Source organism: Zingiber officinale, chromosome 2B (assembly GCF_018446385.1).
Source record: "Zingiber officinale cultivar Zhangliang chromosome 2B, Zo_v1.1, whole genome shotgun sequence".
NCBI lineage: Eukaryota > Viridiplantae > Streptophyta > Magnoliopsida > Zingiberales > Zingiberaceae > Zingiber > Zingiber officinale.
Genome location: NC_055989.1, coordinates 125,271,474 through 125,286,749, shown reverse-complemented (window position 1 = coordinate 125,286,749; position 15,276 = coordinate 125,271,474). Strand labels below are relative to the sequence as shown.

Here is a 15,276-nt window from a genome sequence, read left to right as displayed (position 1 = left end):
GCAAGCAAATGTGTGATTATGATTTTCCCTTCTTATTGTCAATTCTTCTCTTTTATCTAAAATTCATACTAAGATTCATACTGCCCCAACTTCGTGGGTTACAAAATACAAAGTAGAGTGTTAATCCAAAAAATACTGTATATTATATATATCATTTACTGATATCCTCTAAAGTGGGTTATTGTTTCTTATAATAATTCATCTTTGTTCATATAGCTTTTATTAATCTGGAGGAAAAATATAGTCTTTACTCAATTTCCCTTTTATTGATTCTTTTAATAACTTATCCTTTATGCTAAAAAAAAATTACATATTTATGTTCCTAGAATCTGGTGCACATACCCTCGAGGATATTATTTATAATTTTTTATATAGTGACAAATATTGTCCGAGCAAGACGACTATTCCTGCTATAGAGAAGAAAATCTTCGGGTCATGACAATCGCTTACTTCCAAGTCGAGCAATACTAGAACATCTAGACTATCCCAAAAAAATATTAGTAATAGTCTATCTTCAAAATTAGTTATAGAAAACTCTGATACATAAATTACCAAGAAAATAAAATTTAAAAAATCAATTAAAAATATATAGTGTAGTAATAAATTTAGAGGAGCATAAAGAGATTTAAAATTTAAATATTAAATGAGACAAATAACTAAGTAGTGATTAACTTCTAAATGTAGATAAGTCTTGCTTTCGATTTACCTAATAGGTGAATTAAGAGAAAAAAAAACTATCTATCTTCAAAATTAATCTAGCGAAATATACCCACCCGAATCATTAAAAAAATAAAAGCACATTTAAAAAACAAAACTAAACCACGAGGAAGTTTGAAAAGTACTGTAATTCCTTCTATTTTTATTTTGATTTTCAAACCCACATTTTGATATGCTTCAGTTTCGATAATTAATGAATAATAGGGTTTCCTAATTTCTTGTCAAATTAAACAAAAATAATAAATCACATTGCTAATTGGATTATCCTTAGTTGTCGCCAAATCGAAGGAAACTACAAGATCAAACACCGAATCATTAACGAATGTGAGTTGGTTGCTATAATTATAAATAATCACCTCCTCTTCCGTAAATCATACACAAGGACAAGAGAGATATTCAAAACCACGGATCATAATGCTTAAGCTTTGACAATTATAGTAAGTTTTTCTTATTTGTTGTCAAATTAAACCAAAAATAACAAATCACATACCGAATAGTTGCTAATTGGAGACTATAAATAAGCACCTCTTCTCTTCTGTAAATCATCCACAAGGAAAAGATAACATTCAACTACTGCACCAATGACCTCCATCTTTTTCTTCTTTCTCTTTGTTTCTTTTCTCTTGTTCGCCAAAGGGGCTGCCTGCGACGAAGAGCTTAAAGCATACATTGTTCACGTCGAAGATCAACCGGATGTTTCCGCGAATGATGGAGACTACTACACCTTCCTTTTGGCCGGAACATTAGAGATCCAAGAAGATGATGCGGCGTCGCGGGTTATACACTCCTATCGGAATGTTATGACCGGCTTCTCGACGATGCTGACGGAGAGGGATGTGGCGGCCATGTCGAAGGTCGACTGGTTTGTGCGCGCCGTTCCGAGCTTGGTTTACCGTCCGTTGACCACCCACACGCCACTGTTTTTGGGGCTGCGCCGCCGCACTCATAGTGTGTGGAACGCGACCAACATGGGGGAAGGCGTCATCATAGGCGTCCTCGACTCCGGCATCACCCCTGGCCACCCTTCGTATAGTGACCGCGGCATGCCGCCTCCTCCACCCAAGTGGAATGGACATTGCGACTTAGGGAACGTGTCGTCATCGACCGAGCAGTTCTGTAACAATAAGCTCATCGGCGCCCGATCCTTCGTCAACTATAATCGGTCCCGGAACGGATCGACGGATTCGCCTATTGATAACGATGGCCACGGTACTCACACGTCTAGCACCGCCGCCGGCGCATTCGTGAAGCGCGCTAATGTGTACGGGCTAGCCAGGGGAGTGGCCGCTGGAGTGGCCCCCCTTGCGCATCTCGCCATTTATAAGGTTTGCGCGAATGACGAGTGTCAGGCGCACGACATACTCGCTGGGATGGACGCCGCAGTGGAGGACGGTGTGGATGTGCTTTCAATCTCGCTCGGTAGTGACCCTAGTCCATTCTACCGCGACCCAATTGCGATCGGCGGTTTTAACGCCATGCGCAAGGGAGTGTTCGTCAGCTGCTCGGCCGGCAACTCAGGGTCGTTTAATTCCACCGTATCCAATGACGCGCCATGGTTACTCACTGTGGCGGCCAGCACTATGGACCGTGAGTTCTTGGCCACCGTAAAGTTTGGCGACGGTAGCGAGTTCCACGGCGAGAGCATCTACCAGCCGCAGGGATTCTCATCGAAGAAGTATCCTCTAGTGTTCCCTGGCGGCGCTTCCACCTTATGTCTCAACGGTTCCCTTAACGGTATCGATGTGAAGGGAAAGATTGTTGTCACGCCCCAGAGAAGTCCCTGTCCGAGAAAATTTCGGCAGCATCTCCCCTGTACGGCGGATAATCAAAAATTTCTACAAGCACTAAATACTCAGCCACAGGCGGCTGGAATCATAACAATAAATAAAATCAATCACCACGCAGTTTATATATATATTCAGCCTCTGGCTGACACAACCACGCAGTAATAATACTCTGACTCGAAATCCACCCTACTCCACTACACTCGTAAAACTCAAATCCGACGAACTCACCTCTTCTGCCGTCCAGGCAGGCATGTAGTAGAATAAAAACCAAATCCAAATCCGTCGATATATTAAAATCCATACAACGTCCATATGTGGAATAAATCTAAAACATAACAAGTTTAAAACAGTCTAGAACAGAAAAGAAACCAAAAAGGAAACAAAGCCTATCCTCGAGGTCTGCAGGGACCAGCAACTGGAACTCTCTCCTGACAGCATCAACCTGAAAATATCAACAATGGAGGCGGGGTGAGTCCAACACTCAGCAGGTACAATTGATATGCAAAGTAAAGAAATAACACCTAACACTAATCATGCGTACAGTCTCCTGATATAAGAAAGATATAAATATGCATCTGAAGTAAACAGGAGAATGCTGTACTAACCAGGTCCTGAGTATAAGGTCAAACAGTCCGAGTGGTATAGGAATCCTGTATGCATGTCAAACATAGGTATCCAAACAATATGCAGCATATAAATGCAGCAACCACAAACACAAGCAATAAATGCATCATGCATATGATGCCAATGATGCGTCCTGGTCACCCCTGACGCCAGTCGATCATCTCATACAAAAATGAGGCCGAGTGGGTAGGGCTGTGACAACCGTGCACTCTGTCGTCACTACTCCTGATGAGTGACCGAGTGGACGGGATGCTGTCGGAGTACACCTATCCTCCTACCCCAAATCATAGATGGGGGAGCACAATGCTCTCAACTCCCGGTACACGATGACGGGGAGGAATCCCTGCCGGATAACACGTTGTGTCACACTACCCATGAGCGGACCAACGGTGCCTAACAGAGTCCCTGCTGCAACACACGCTGCCTGAATCGACCACTAACCCATGAGTGGTGGTGTGTGCAGATCCATGTAACTGGCGATGTGCTCAGCAATAATGGAGCGGACTATCGCACAGCATGCAATCATGCAAATGATGCATGGCAATAAACATATAAACATCCTGACCTAATCCATATATATAGAAATGTGCACCCTAGGTCAAAGAATCATATCAAATCAAGGTACACAGAAGGTATAAAAACCTAGGTCCTGAACATGATCAAGCATGGCATATCACTACCCCCATAAGCATGTATAAACAGGTAAAGGTATACCTGAGATGCAAAAACCAATCAATCAATCAAGCATGTAAGATTTGGGTAGTGATTAACCGAAACAGATAAGAAACACAATTAATGCAACATGTTAATTTAATTACTAAGCATATCAAATGACATAAGTCAAAAGTACCCGCCTCCAAAAATAGAAAGGTCCAATCCGGTCCAAACATGACGTCGAGATACTCGCGTCAAGGTCCTGTTTCACCAATGTAATATATTTTATTTAGCTACATTTCTCATAAATAACCAAATAAAAATCTATAACCCTAAATTAGGGGAAACCCCAAATCATATGACCATCATCCTGTCTAAACAATTGGACGATCAATTAGGATTAGTTACCTAATCCTCAATCCACCCTTTGATTAAAAATCTAAAACCTAAGTCCAATTTGTCATTCATCTAAAACATGATGAATCATATATTCCATTTTAAATTTAATTCAAACATAACCCTAATTCAAATCTACACATGATCATCCTTTATAAAAAATGAAATAGCATCTAGACTCACCCAAATCCGGATGGTCTGCCGGTGATCCACAGCAGTAACCCTGACTGGAGCGAGGTTGGAGCTGTGGATTTCCAAAACAATATACCCTAAAGAACATCGATACATCAACAGCTAAACATTAGATCCAATACTAATGCACAACCATTATACCAACCACTTACCCCCAATCGACCCTTTTCTTCCGACTGGAATAGAGGAAGAACTCGGCGCTACCTGCTCCTGTCTGAAACCAAACCCAAACACTCATTTGTAGCCTCACAGCCCATGAAATTGCTGAAAATAAAAACTCAGGTGAAGTCACTAACCTGAGTAGTCGGAGATGGGCAGATCAGTTCTAGGGCACAGACGAAGTCGACCGCCGGCGCTAGGGCACAGGCGACAACAGTGCTGGTTCAAGTTGAGAGACGGCAGTGACGCTGAATACAAACTAGGGCAGATGACACGGAGGGAAAAGAGTACTCGGCAATGTGGCTCGGCTCGAGGAGGAGTCGGCCGGAGAACTAGGGTTGAGGACAACACTACTCCGGTCCAGATAGGCAGCGGCGTCGGCAGGCTCGGCTAGGGCACACAGCGGCAAATCGGAAGAAAGGCCGAGATCTGGTGGCCGGCGGTGGCGAATCGGCCAAGAAGAACACTACGTCGACACTGTCGTGCGGCGCCGGGTGGCTAGGGCAGAGGTGTCGGTATGGAGAAGGGCAGCGTCGCTAGAGATGAGGGAAGAAGAAAACCACCGTGTGTGCAGTTAGGGCACGGCGTCGGGCGGGGAAAGAAGTGTGGCTCGGGTGCGCGAGGGAGAGGGAAAAAAGGAACGGCGAAAAACAGGAAAAAGAAAAAGGAAAAAGGGAAAAGAAATTAAAACTTTTCCTCATTAAAACAGGATAGCCTAAACAGGCTTTTTTTTTCCGGACCCTGTTTTTATTCCCGTAAACTCGTCTATACGAGCTCCGAAAAATTCCCGGAAAATTTCCAAAAATTTTGAAAAATTCCCTTATTAATAATTATCATTTTTCCGGTATTTTACATTCTCCCCCACTAATTAAAATTTGGTCCCCAAATTTCGTTATCTACCATCAGCAAGTACTAACAACAGATATAGAGTATAAATGCTGAACGGTAAATAAATCACATACCTCAAGGGAAAAGATGGGGATATCGAGCTCGGATAGTGTCCTCGAGCTCCCAAGTAGCCTCCTCGTCCGAATGATGCTGCCATCCGACTTTAACCAGCCGGATGGTCTTGTTCCGCAACTGACGCTCCTTCCGGTCGAGAATCCGTACCGGAACCTCCTCATAGGTAATGTCAGGCTGAACTGGAACTGGGATTATCTATCAACACATGTATCAAATCGGGTACGTATCTCCTCAGCGTAGATACGTGAAATACGGCGTGAACGTCTGCCAAGGACGGCAATAGTGCTAACCGATAAGCTACTGCTCCAATCCTTTCCGAGATCTGGAAAGGTCCAATGTATCGCGGAGCTAGCTTACCTCTGAGGCCAATCTCTTCACCCCTTTCGTGGATGAAACTCGTAGAAATACCTGGTCGCAAATGGAGAACTCTAAGGGTCTCCGACTCCGGTCAACATAACACTTCTGGCAGTCTTATGCCTCTGTCATCCTCTGTCCGATAGTAAGGACCACTCTGCCTCACGTTGAGCTCTATGAAGTCTCAACAACTGGGTCTCTCGGATTCTCGTCCTGATCGACGGCTGAGCAACTACGGTAACAAGAATACCTTGCTCTATCTGTCCTTGCTCCTCAATGTCTAACTCAGAGAAATCCTAAATCAAATCTGTGACCACAACTCGGTGGCAAGCTAAAGTCCCTCTGGGCCTCTAGCTAAGTGCATCGGTAACCACATTAGCTTTTCCCAGGTGATGGCTAATCGTACAATCATAATACTTCAGGAACTCCATCTATCTCCTCGGTCGAAGATTAAGTTCCTTCTGAGTGAACAGATATTTGAGACTCCGATGGTCAGTGAGAATCTCAATGTAATATCATACAGGTACTGCCGCCAATTCTTCAGGGCAAAAATAATAGCGGCCAACTCAGATCATGAACTGGGTATTTCTTCTCATGCTCCATCAACTATCGATAAGCATATAAGAACGCTCTACCGTGCTACCTCAGAACAGCACCCATACCCTATAGGGACGCGTCGGTATAGAGGACAAATTCGTCCTCTTCCGAAGGTAAAAACCAAAAATCAAAGCCGACACTAGTCTCCGCTTCAGCTCCTAGAAGCTGGTCTTGCAATCCTCAGTCCAAGTAAACTTCACGCCTTTCATGGTCACGCGTGAAAGTAGCATAGCTATGTGGAAGAAACCCTCGACGAAAGGTCTGTAATATCATGCGAGTCACAAAAGACTGCGGATCTCCTACACTGATTTCAGCTGCTCCCAACGGTAACAACCTCTATCTCCTGTGGAACCACGGTACACTCCTACTGGTGACTGTGTGTCCCAAACATCATAACAAAAGACAATCCAAACCAGCACTACTGATAATCACATATAGATGTTCTTGTCGAATCATCTCTAGATCTATGCAAAGGTAGTGTACGTGACTCACCGAGGATCCGTAATAGATCACAACATCGTCCACAAAGATAATGGACACCTATCCAAACATCCTCGACATACCAGGATCATCGAGTCCCTGAAAACATCTAAGGCACTGTAAGCCTATATGGCAAAAACCAATACACATAATGTCCGTATCACAGACCTTCCTATCCATAAGATCTCCAATAATAAATCAAAAAATCTGATCATCAATAACATAAATCACCAAAGAATAAATCCTCCAGTGTGAGAGCAACGCTCCATCACAGGAAACACCATATATGTGGGAGCAACGCTCTACCACAGGAAATCCTCAATATGTGGGAGCAACACTCCACCACAATTAATCTGAAATATGTATCTGCAATAAATATAGGAGCAATGCTCCGCTACCAGCAATCCGTGATATGTGGGAGCAACGCTCCACCACAAAACAATACATAAGTACCCCAAAGCACCTAACTATCCAGCTAGAGGCTGTACAAGATCTCTTTACCACAAAGCCTAGGCTATAACAACCTAGTAACTAATCAAATCCATCATCAACTCTATCAGCATCCTAGTGGGTCATCCACTGATAGGAAAATTAGTTGATGGGTTAATCCAACAAACGACATAATGCAGTCACTCCACATTCTACATTCAGTATAAGTAAAATCATCATACTGCTACCAATGTATACACCTAGCACACATGCTCACACAACATATGTATGATCAGCAAAATCCTCCAATTATTATACACCAAACATACAACTCAGGTTTATTCAGTATGATACCTCAGATACCACACCAAACACATATGTACATATCACAACTCAGATTAAATCATCAAATGCCTCCATCAAAACACCACCGATGTACTTATACTACATCTCGGATTTAATCAACAAGATATCTTCAATAATACATCCAGATACATACACCGAACTACATAGCTATGATCCACAAGGAAACTTCAAACCATATCAGAACATGGATACATATACTACTTGCAAATGAGCAGCATACCACATGACTCCTACAACACATAACAATCATAATATACATGTAACATAGACATGCAAAATCAGCACACCAGCTCTATCAAAGAGACCAACCTTATGCTACCAACACTCCTGGGTTACCGGTATATCTAAACAAAATTCATGCATATGTATCAAGCATGAATACATCAATCAAAGGCAACCCAAAATAAAGCAGCCTAATCATCCAGTAACAACCCTGCTCTAGGTTCAAAGGAACTGATATCGGACAAGAACGATATACACACCGTGGTATAACATTGTCAGTCAATGTCATACACTACCAAGACTATATCCAATGGGAAAAATTTTATCATCATAAATTCAAATGTACTCTCCCAGTATACACTAGTAACGATTGTATCCCATAAGTGTTAAGCAATTAGCTCTACACTTCCTTACATCAGCGGGGTCATATATCCCAAAGCACCCTCTAAGTTATCCCACCAGGTATATACAGTCCACGGTCAAAATCTTCATGGAATAGGATACATCGATCATTTATAAATTATCCAAGCTGAAAATGATCTATGACTAAATCAGTCCTTCCCACGTCAGTACAAAACATGTACTCAAAGGTGCTCTAGATACATAACTAAGCACAAATAACCTAAAGGTTCGAACCTCTAAAAATAGATCATGGCAATCCTTTACAGATCAACCAACAAAACTAAATCATTTCATGGGTCAATTCAACACTAATTACATCAATTCAAACTAGAGAATGTCAACCCACATAATACCATATGTATAAATGTGTACGACCCAAAATAAAAAGTCAGAATTCAAGATCATCAAGACACTCTCATTTTTATCCTCAAAAATATCAGCCCACATAATATCAGATGAATCAGTCTCTACTCCCCATGAGGGCAAGTTAGCATTCAAAACATCAAATCATTATTTATCCACGAAGTCCAATATCAGAGGAAGCAATTATCCATTTTATCCTCCTTTTAACTAACCACAACTAACCAGATTATTAAAATCTCATAGGCACACTCAACCATAAACTCTCTAGCACCCAATTTATAATCTGATCACCAACCATAATCATCAAACCTGTGAATATTATAAATGACACTCACTATGTCACCATCAATGACAACCCAAATATAAATCATCAAAATAGTTATCCACTAATAGATCATCAAACAAATATCTAATAATGGATCATCAAACAACCACATAACATTTACTCTCATAAATCATTAGAAATCAACACATCACAATATCAGATCTTCCAAAATCCCTCAACCTCAAATCATTCTCAACAATGATCAAACATGATAACTCTCCAAATGACCAATTTTCATCATATCAGATACTCTAGTATCCAAAAGATTTGAGTATAATAACTCTATTGGCTAAGTCAACAGGAATATATAGGTATCCTCCATTAGCCAGCTAACAATAGCAGAGGCTGGTATGTGCCTCCAACTCCTACTAGTAGTAGCAGAAACTAAAACTACTGATGGTATGATATGAAAAATCACCAGAGACTATAATCCTTGATCTCTATGAGGGTCGACCCAGATCAATGGCTAACCCATCACATGTAATATGGCTACAACAACCAAACAGGTACTAAAGATAAAGTGCTAATACATGTCATAACTATTATAAAATAAACATCATACCTATTTGCTGTCTGGAGATGTTCCGTCGCTGTCCTGTCCCCAACCTTTAACCTCAAACTCCGAACGAGAAACATCGCTGGAAATCCAAATAAATCCGAAACGGAAATCCGAAACATAACCATATCGAAAATCCGAAAATGCCCAGTTTGACTCGCAAACCTGGCTAAACCAAATATCCAGAATACCAACAACAGGTATCTGATAAATCTCCAGAACACCAAAAGCAGGTATCATAACCCGCTCTGATACCAATAAATTGGTATCAGATAAATCTCGAAAATCCAAAATACAAAAATCCAATAAGTATCGCCAAACTTGGCGCTCTGATACCAAGTAAATAAATTGGTATCAGGTTATCCCAAACATCCAAAATACGAAAACAAAAGATCGTATAACTGTGCTCTGATACCACTAAATTGTCACGCCCCAGAGAAGTCCCTGTCCGAGAAAATTTCGGCAGCATCTCCCCTGTACGGCGGACAATCAAAAATTTCTACAAGCACTAAATACTCAGCCACAGGCGGCTGGAATCATAACAATAAATAAAATCAATCACCACGCAGTTTATATATATATTCAGCCTCTGGCTGACACAACCACGCAGTAATAATACTCTGACTCGAAATCCACCCTACTCCACTACACTCGTAAAACTCAAATCCGACGAACTCACCTCTTCTGCCGTCCAGGCAGGCATGTAGTAAAATAAAAACCAAATCCAAATCCGTCGATATATTAAAATCCATACAACGTCCATATGTGGAATAAATCTAAAACATAACAAGTTTAAAACAGTCTAGAACAGAAAAGAAACCAAAAAGGAAACAAAGCCTATCCTCGAGGTCTGCAGGGACCAGCAACTGGAACTCTCTCCTGACAGCATCAACCTGAAAATATCAACAATGGAGGCGGGGTGAGTCCAACACTCAGCAGGTACAATTGATATGCAAAGTAAAGAAATAACACCTAACACTAATCATGCGTCTCGATATAAGAAAGATATAAATATGCATCTGAAGTAAACAGAGAATGTTGTACTAACTGGGTATAAGGTCAAGCAGTCCGAGTGGTATAGGAATCCTGTATGCATGTCAAACATAGGTATCCAACAATATGCAGCATATAAATGCAGAACCACAAACACAAGCAATAAATGCATCATGCATATGATGCCAATGATGCGTCTGGTCACCCGACGCCGTCGATCATCTCATACAAAAATGAGGCCGAGTGGGTAGGGTCATGACAACTGCACTGTCGTCACTACTCCCGATGAGTGACCGAGTGGACGGATGTTTGTCGAGTACACCTATCCTCCTACCCCAAATCATAGATGGGGAGCACAATGCTCAACTCCCGGTACACGATGACGGGAGGAATCCTGCCGGATAACACGTTGTGTCACACTACCCATGAGCGGACCAACGGTGCCTAACAGAGTCCTGCTGCAACACACGCTGCCTGAATCGACCACTAACCCATGAGTGGTGGTGTGTGCAGATCCATGTAACTGGCGATGTGCTCAGCAATAATGGAGCGGACTATCGCACAGCATGCAATCATGCAAATGATGCATGGCAATAAACATATAAACATCCTGACCTAATCCATATATATAGAAATGTGCACCCTAGGTCAAAGAATCATATCAAATCAAGGTACACAGAAGGTATAAAAACCTAGGTCCTGAACATGATCAAGCATGGCATATCACTACCCCCATAAGCATGTATAAACAGGTAAAGGTATACCTGAGATGCAAAAACCAATCAATCAATCAAGCATGTAAGATTTGGGTAGTGATTAACCGAAACAGATAAGAAACACAATTAATGCAACATGTTAATTTAATTACTAAGCATATCAAATGACATAAGTCAAAAGTACCCGCCTCCAAAAATAGAAAGGTCCAATCCGGTCCAAACATGACGTCGAGATACTCGCGTCAAGGTCCTGTTTCACCAATGTAATATATTTTATTTAGCTACATTTCTCATAAATAACCAAATAAAAATCTATAACCCTAAATTAGGGGAAACCCCAAATCATATGACCATCATCCTGTCTAAACAATTGGACGATCAATTAGGATTAGTTACCTAATCCTCAATCCACCCTTTGATTAAAAATCTAAAACCTAAGTCCAATTTGTCATTCATCTAAAACATGATGAATCATATATTCCATTTTAAATTTAATTCAAACATAACCCTAATTCAAATCTACACATGATCATCCTTTATAAAAAATGAAATAGCATCTAGACTCACCCAAATCCGGATGGTCTGCCGGTGATCCACAGCAGTAACCCTGACTGGAGCGAGGTTGGAGCTGTGGATTTCCAAAACAATATACCCTAAAGAACATCGATACATCAACAGCTAAACATTAGATCCAATACTAATGCACAACCATTATACCAACCACTTACCCCCAATCGACCCTTTTCTTCCGACTGGAATAGAGGAAGAACTCGGCGCTACCTGCTCCTGTCTGAAACCAAACCCAAACACTCATTTGTAGCCTCACAGCCCATGAAATTGCTGAAAATAAAAACTCAGGTGAAGTCACTAACCTGAGTAGCCGGAGATGGGCAGATCGGTTCTAGGGCACAGACGAAGTCGACCGCCGGCGCTAGGGCACAGGCGACAACAGTGCTGGTTCAAGTTGAGAGACGGCAGTGACGCCGAATACAAACTAGGGCAGATGACACGGAGGGAAAAGAGTACTCGGCAATGTGGCTCGGCTCGAGGAGGAGTCGGCCGGAGAACTAGGGTTGAGGACAACACTACTCCGGTCCAGATAGGCAGCGGCGTCGGCAGGCTCGGCTAGGGCACACGGCGGCAAATCGGAAGAAGGGCCGAGATCTGGTGGCCGGCGGTGGCGAATCGGCCAAGAAGAACACTGCGTCGACACTGTCGTGCGGCGCCGGGTGGCTAGGGCAGAGGTGTCGGTATGGAGAAGGGCAGCGTCGCTAGAGATGAGGGAAGAAGAAAACCACCGTGTGTGCAGTTAGGGCACGGCGTCGGGCGGGGAAAGAAGTGTGGCTCGGGTGCGCGAGGGAGAGGGAAAAAAGGAACGGCGAAAAACAGGAAAAAGAAAAAGGAAAAAGGGAAAAGAAATTAAAACTTTTCCTCATTAAAACAGGATAGCCTAAATAGGCTTTTTTTTTCCGGACCCTGTTTTTATTCCCGTAAACTCGTCTATACGAGCTCCGAAAAATTCCCGGAAAATTTCCAAAAATTCCGGAAAATTCCCTTATTAATAATTATCATTTTTCCGGTATTTTACAATTGTGCTCTGTGACCACGGCATCAACGGGCGGATCGAGAAGGGGGAAGTCGTCAAGCAAGCCGGTGGCGCCGGAATGGTGCTTGTCAATGCACCGAAAGACGGCTACAGCACTATCGCCGATCTCCACGCACTGCCGGCGTCGCACATTCCCTATGCCTTTGGACATAAGATCAAGGCTTACATCAACTCATCCTCCCTCCCGACGGCCACCATTGTCTTCAAAGGCACCATTACCCATGTGCCCCACTCTCCGGCAATAACTTCCTTCTCCTCCCGTGGGCCTAGCCAAAATACACCGGGGATCCTCAAGCCCGACATCACCGGCCCTGGTGTCAGCGTCCTTGCTGCTTGGAACACACAAAAATTCAATGTCATCTCCGGCACCTCCATGTCCTGCCCCCATCTCTCCGGCATCGCCACCCTTATCAAGAAAGCCCATCCCGACTGGTCGCCCGCAGCTATCAAATCTGCCATAATGACGACGGCCTACGTAAAAGATAACACCAACAACCCCATCTTTGACGAGAGGAACCTTCCAGCCGACCTCTTCGCGGTGGGAGCCGGCCACGTCATGCCTCTAAAGGTCCTTGACCCGGGACTCATCTACGACATCTCTCCGACGGACTATTATCCATACCTTTGCGGCCTTGGCTACAGTGTCTCCGACGTGAGAATCATCGTCCACCGCAAAATCAACTGCTCGTCGATCAAGAGCATCCCAGAAGGAGAGCTCAACTATCCTTCCATCACCGTCCGACTGCCGACGAATGAGGCAAGGACGGTGACCTTCACAAGGACCGTGACCAACGTTGGCAAGGGAGTAGCGACTTACTACGCAAAGTTAGACGTGCCCGACGTGGTTTCGGCACGTGTAGTTCCAAGAAGCTTAACCTTCGAGAAGGTTAATGAAAAGAAGAGCTTCAAGATTAGTTTCAAGCGAAGGAGTGACTATGGGGCGTCGTCACCGACTGTTGAAGGGCAATTGATGTGGGTTTCCCAGGCGAGGAGTGTGGTCAGAAGTCCAATCTCCATCATCCTGGAGTGATGATGATTTATATAAGCAAAGGAAGCTATTAATTCCCCATATGTATATTAATTATCATATTCTTATTCATGTATATACATCTAAATTTATGAATATATTGCATGGACAAGCATTTATCCTTTTTTTTTCATTTTGTAAAAATTTTAAATTATAATTCATGTCTGTTTTATTTGTAATTATTTCTTATACTATTAAAATAATTTTACAATATCTCTTGGCCCGCTTGAACAATAGATCATGCTACCACCTTATTTTACTTTAACATTCTCACTCTTTAGAAATTATTGCCTAATCTATTTGATCTACTTTTGTGGGCATAATCAATCTCATCTTTCACCATGCTTTGTCACTTTGAATGATTGAATCACGTAACATATTTGGCTCGCATCTCAATATATTTAGCTCATTTAATCAACTCAAGTGGGGATTTAGAGTCAATACATTTTCATATATTTTTGTCATATCTTATTCGCATAACTACATACTTTTTCTACATTTCAAGAAAAGCTACAATTAACAATCCAAATTTTAGTGACCGAATATTATTTAGCCCACAACTTAGTGACGTAATTAATATTCTGTCATTAAATTTCCATTGCTAATTGTTTATGTCGCTTATTTAGCGATGAAAATTTAATTCCATCGCAAAATTATTGACGAAAAATAAAATTCATCATAAAATTTTCCACAGAAATGAAATTTCATCTCTAATTACCGACATTATTAAATTTCAGTCATTAATTTTGCAAATTTTGGGTTTTTCCAGCCCGACTTTTCCCCTATCTCACTGAATATCTCTCTCCCCGATCGCCGACGTCGTCCTCTCCGGCACGCTGTCTTCTCTATAGTCCTCAAGTAACAATAAGACCGGTGGCGTCGATAGAGGGGGTGAATATTAACTCGTCGCTTTTCTTTGACTCATTTTGTCGGGTTCGTTCTATCAAAGTTTAGTTGCAATGGTATATAATAAAAACAATAATGAACGAAAACAGATGTGCGGGTTTACTTGGTTCCTAACCCCCAGGGTCAATACGTCAAAGGCTTAAGTACGGGAGGCGCCCGCCCACTAGTTTTTCTCCTATCTGAATCTTTTCTGGAGGTGGAGAAACCACTTATTGATTTAAATCACAAGCACAAAAATAGTAAGATAAAGTACGATTTGTAAATACAAACAAACTTCGGTGGCATTTGGTTTAGAGGTTTGGGAATGAGGGAATGAATTCATTTCTAAACTTGTGTTTGGTTAATGGGAATGGAATCAAGATTTTGGAATGAAATCAAAAAACTTGGGTTTTGATGTAATGGGAATGAGAATTAAGTTTTGGACGAAAATACCCTTAGTATA

At 42.1% G+C, this 15,276-nt stretch overlaps 1 protein-coding gene across 1 annotated transcript; it reads left to right on the top strand.

Annotated features, from left to right (window-relative positions):
- The first annotated feature begins 1,298 nt into the window (after window positions 1-1,298).
- On the top strand, window positions 1,299-13,931 carry LOC122048657 (subtilisin-like protease 4). The gene is made up of 2 exons (XM_042610197.1): window positions 1,299-2,470; window positions 12,884-13,931. Exons 1-2 carry the CDS (start codon window positions 1,299-1,301, stop codon window positions 13,929-13,931), a joined length of 2,220 nt encoding a protein of 739 aa, XP_042466131.1.
- The last annotated feature ends 1,345 nt before the right edge of the window (window positions 13,932-15,276 follow it).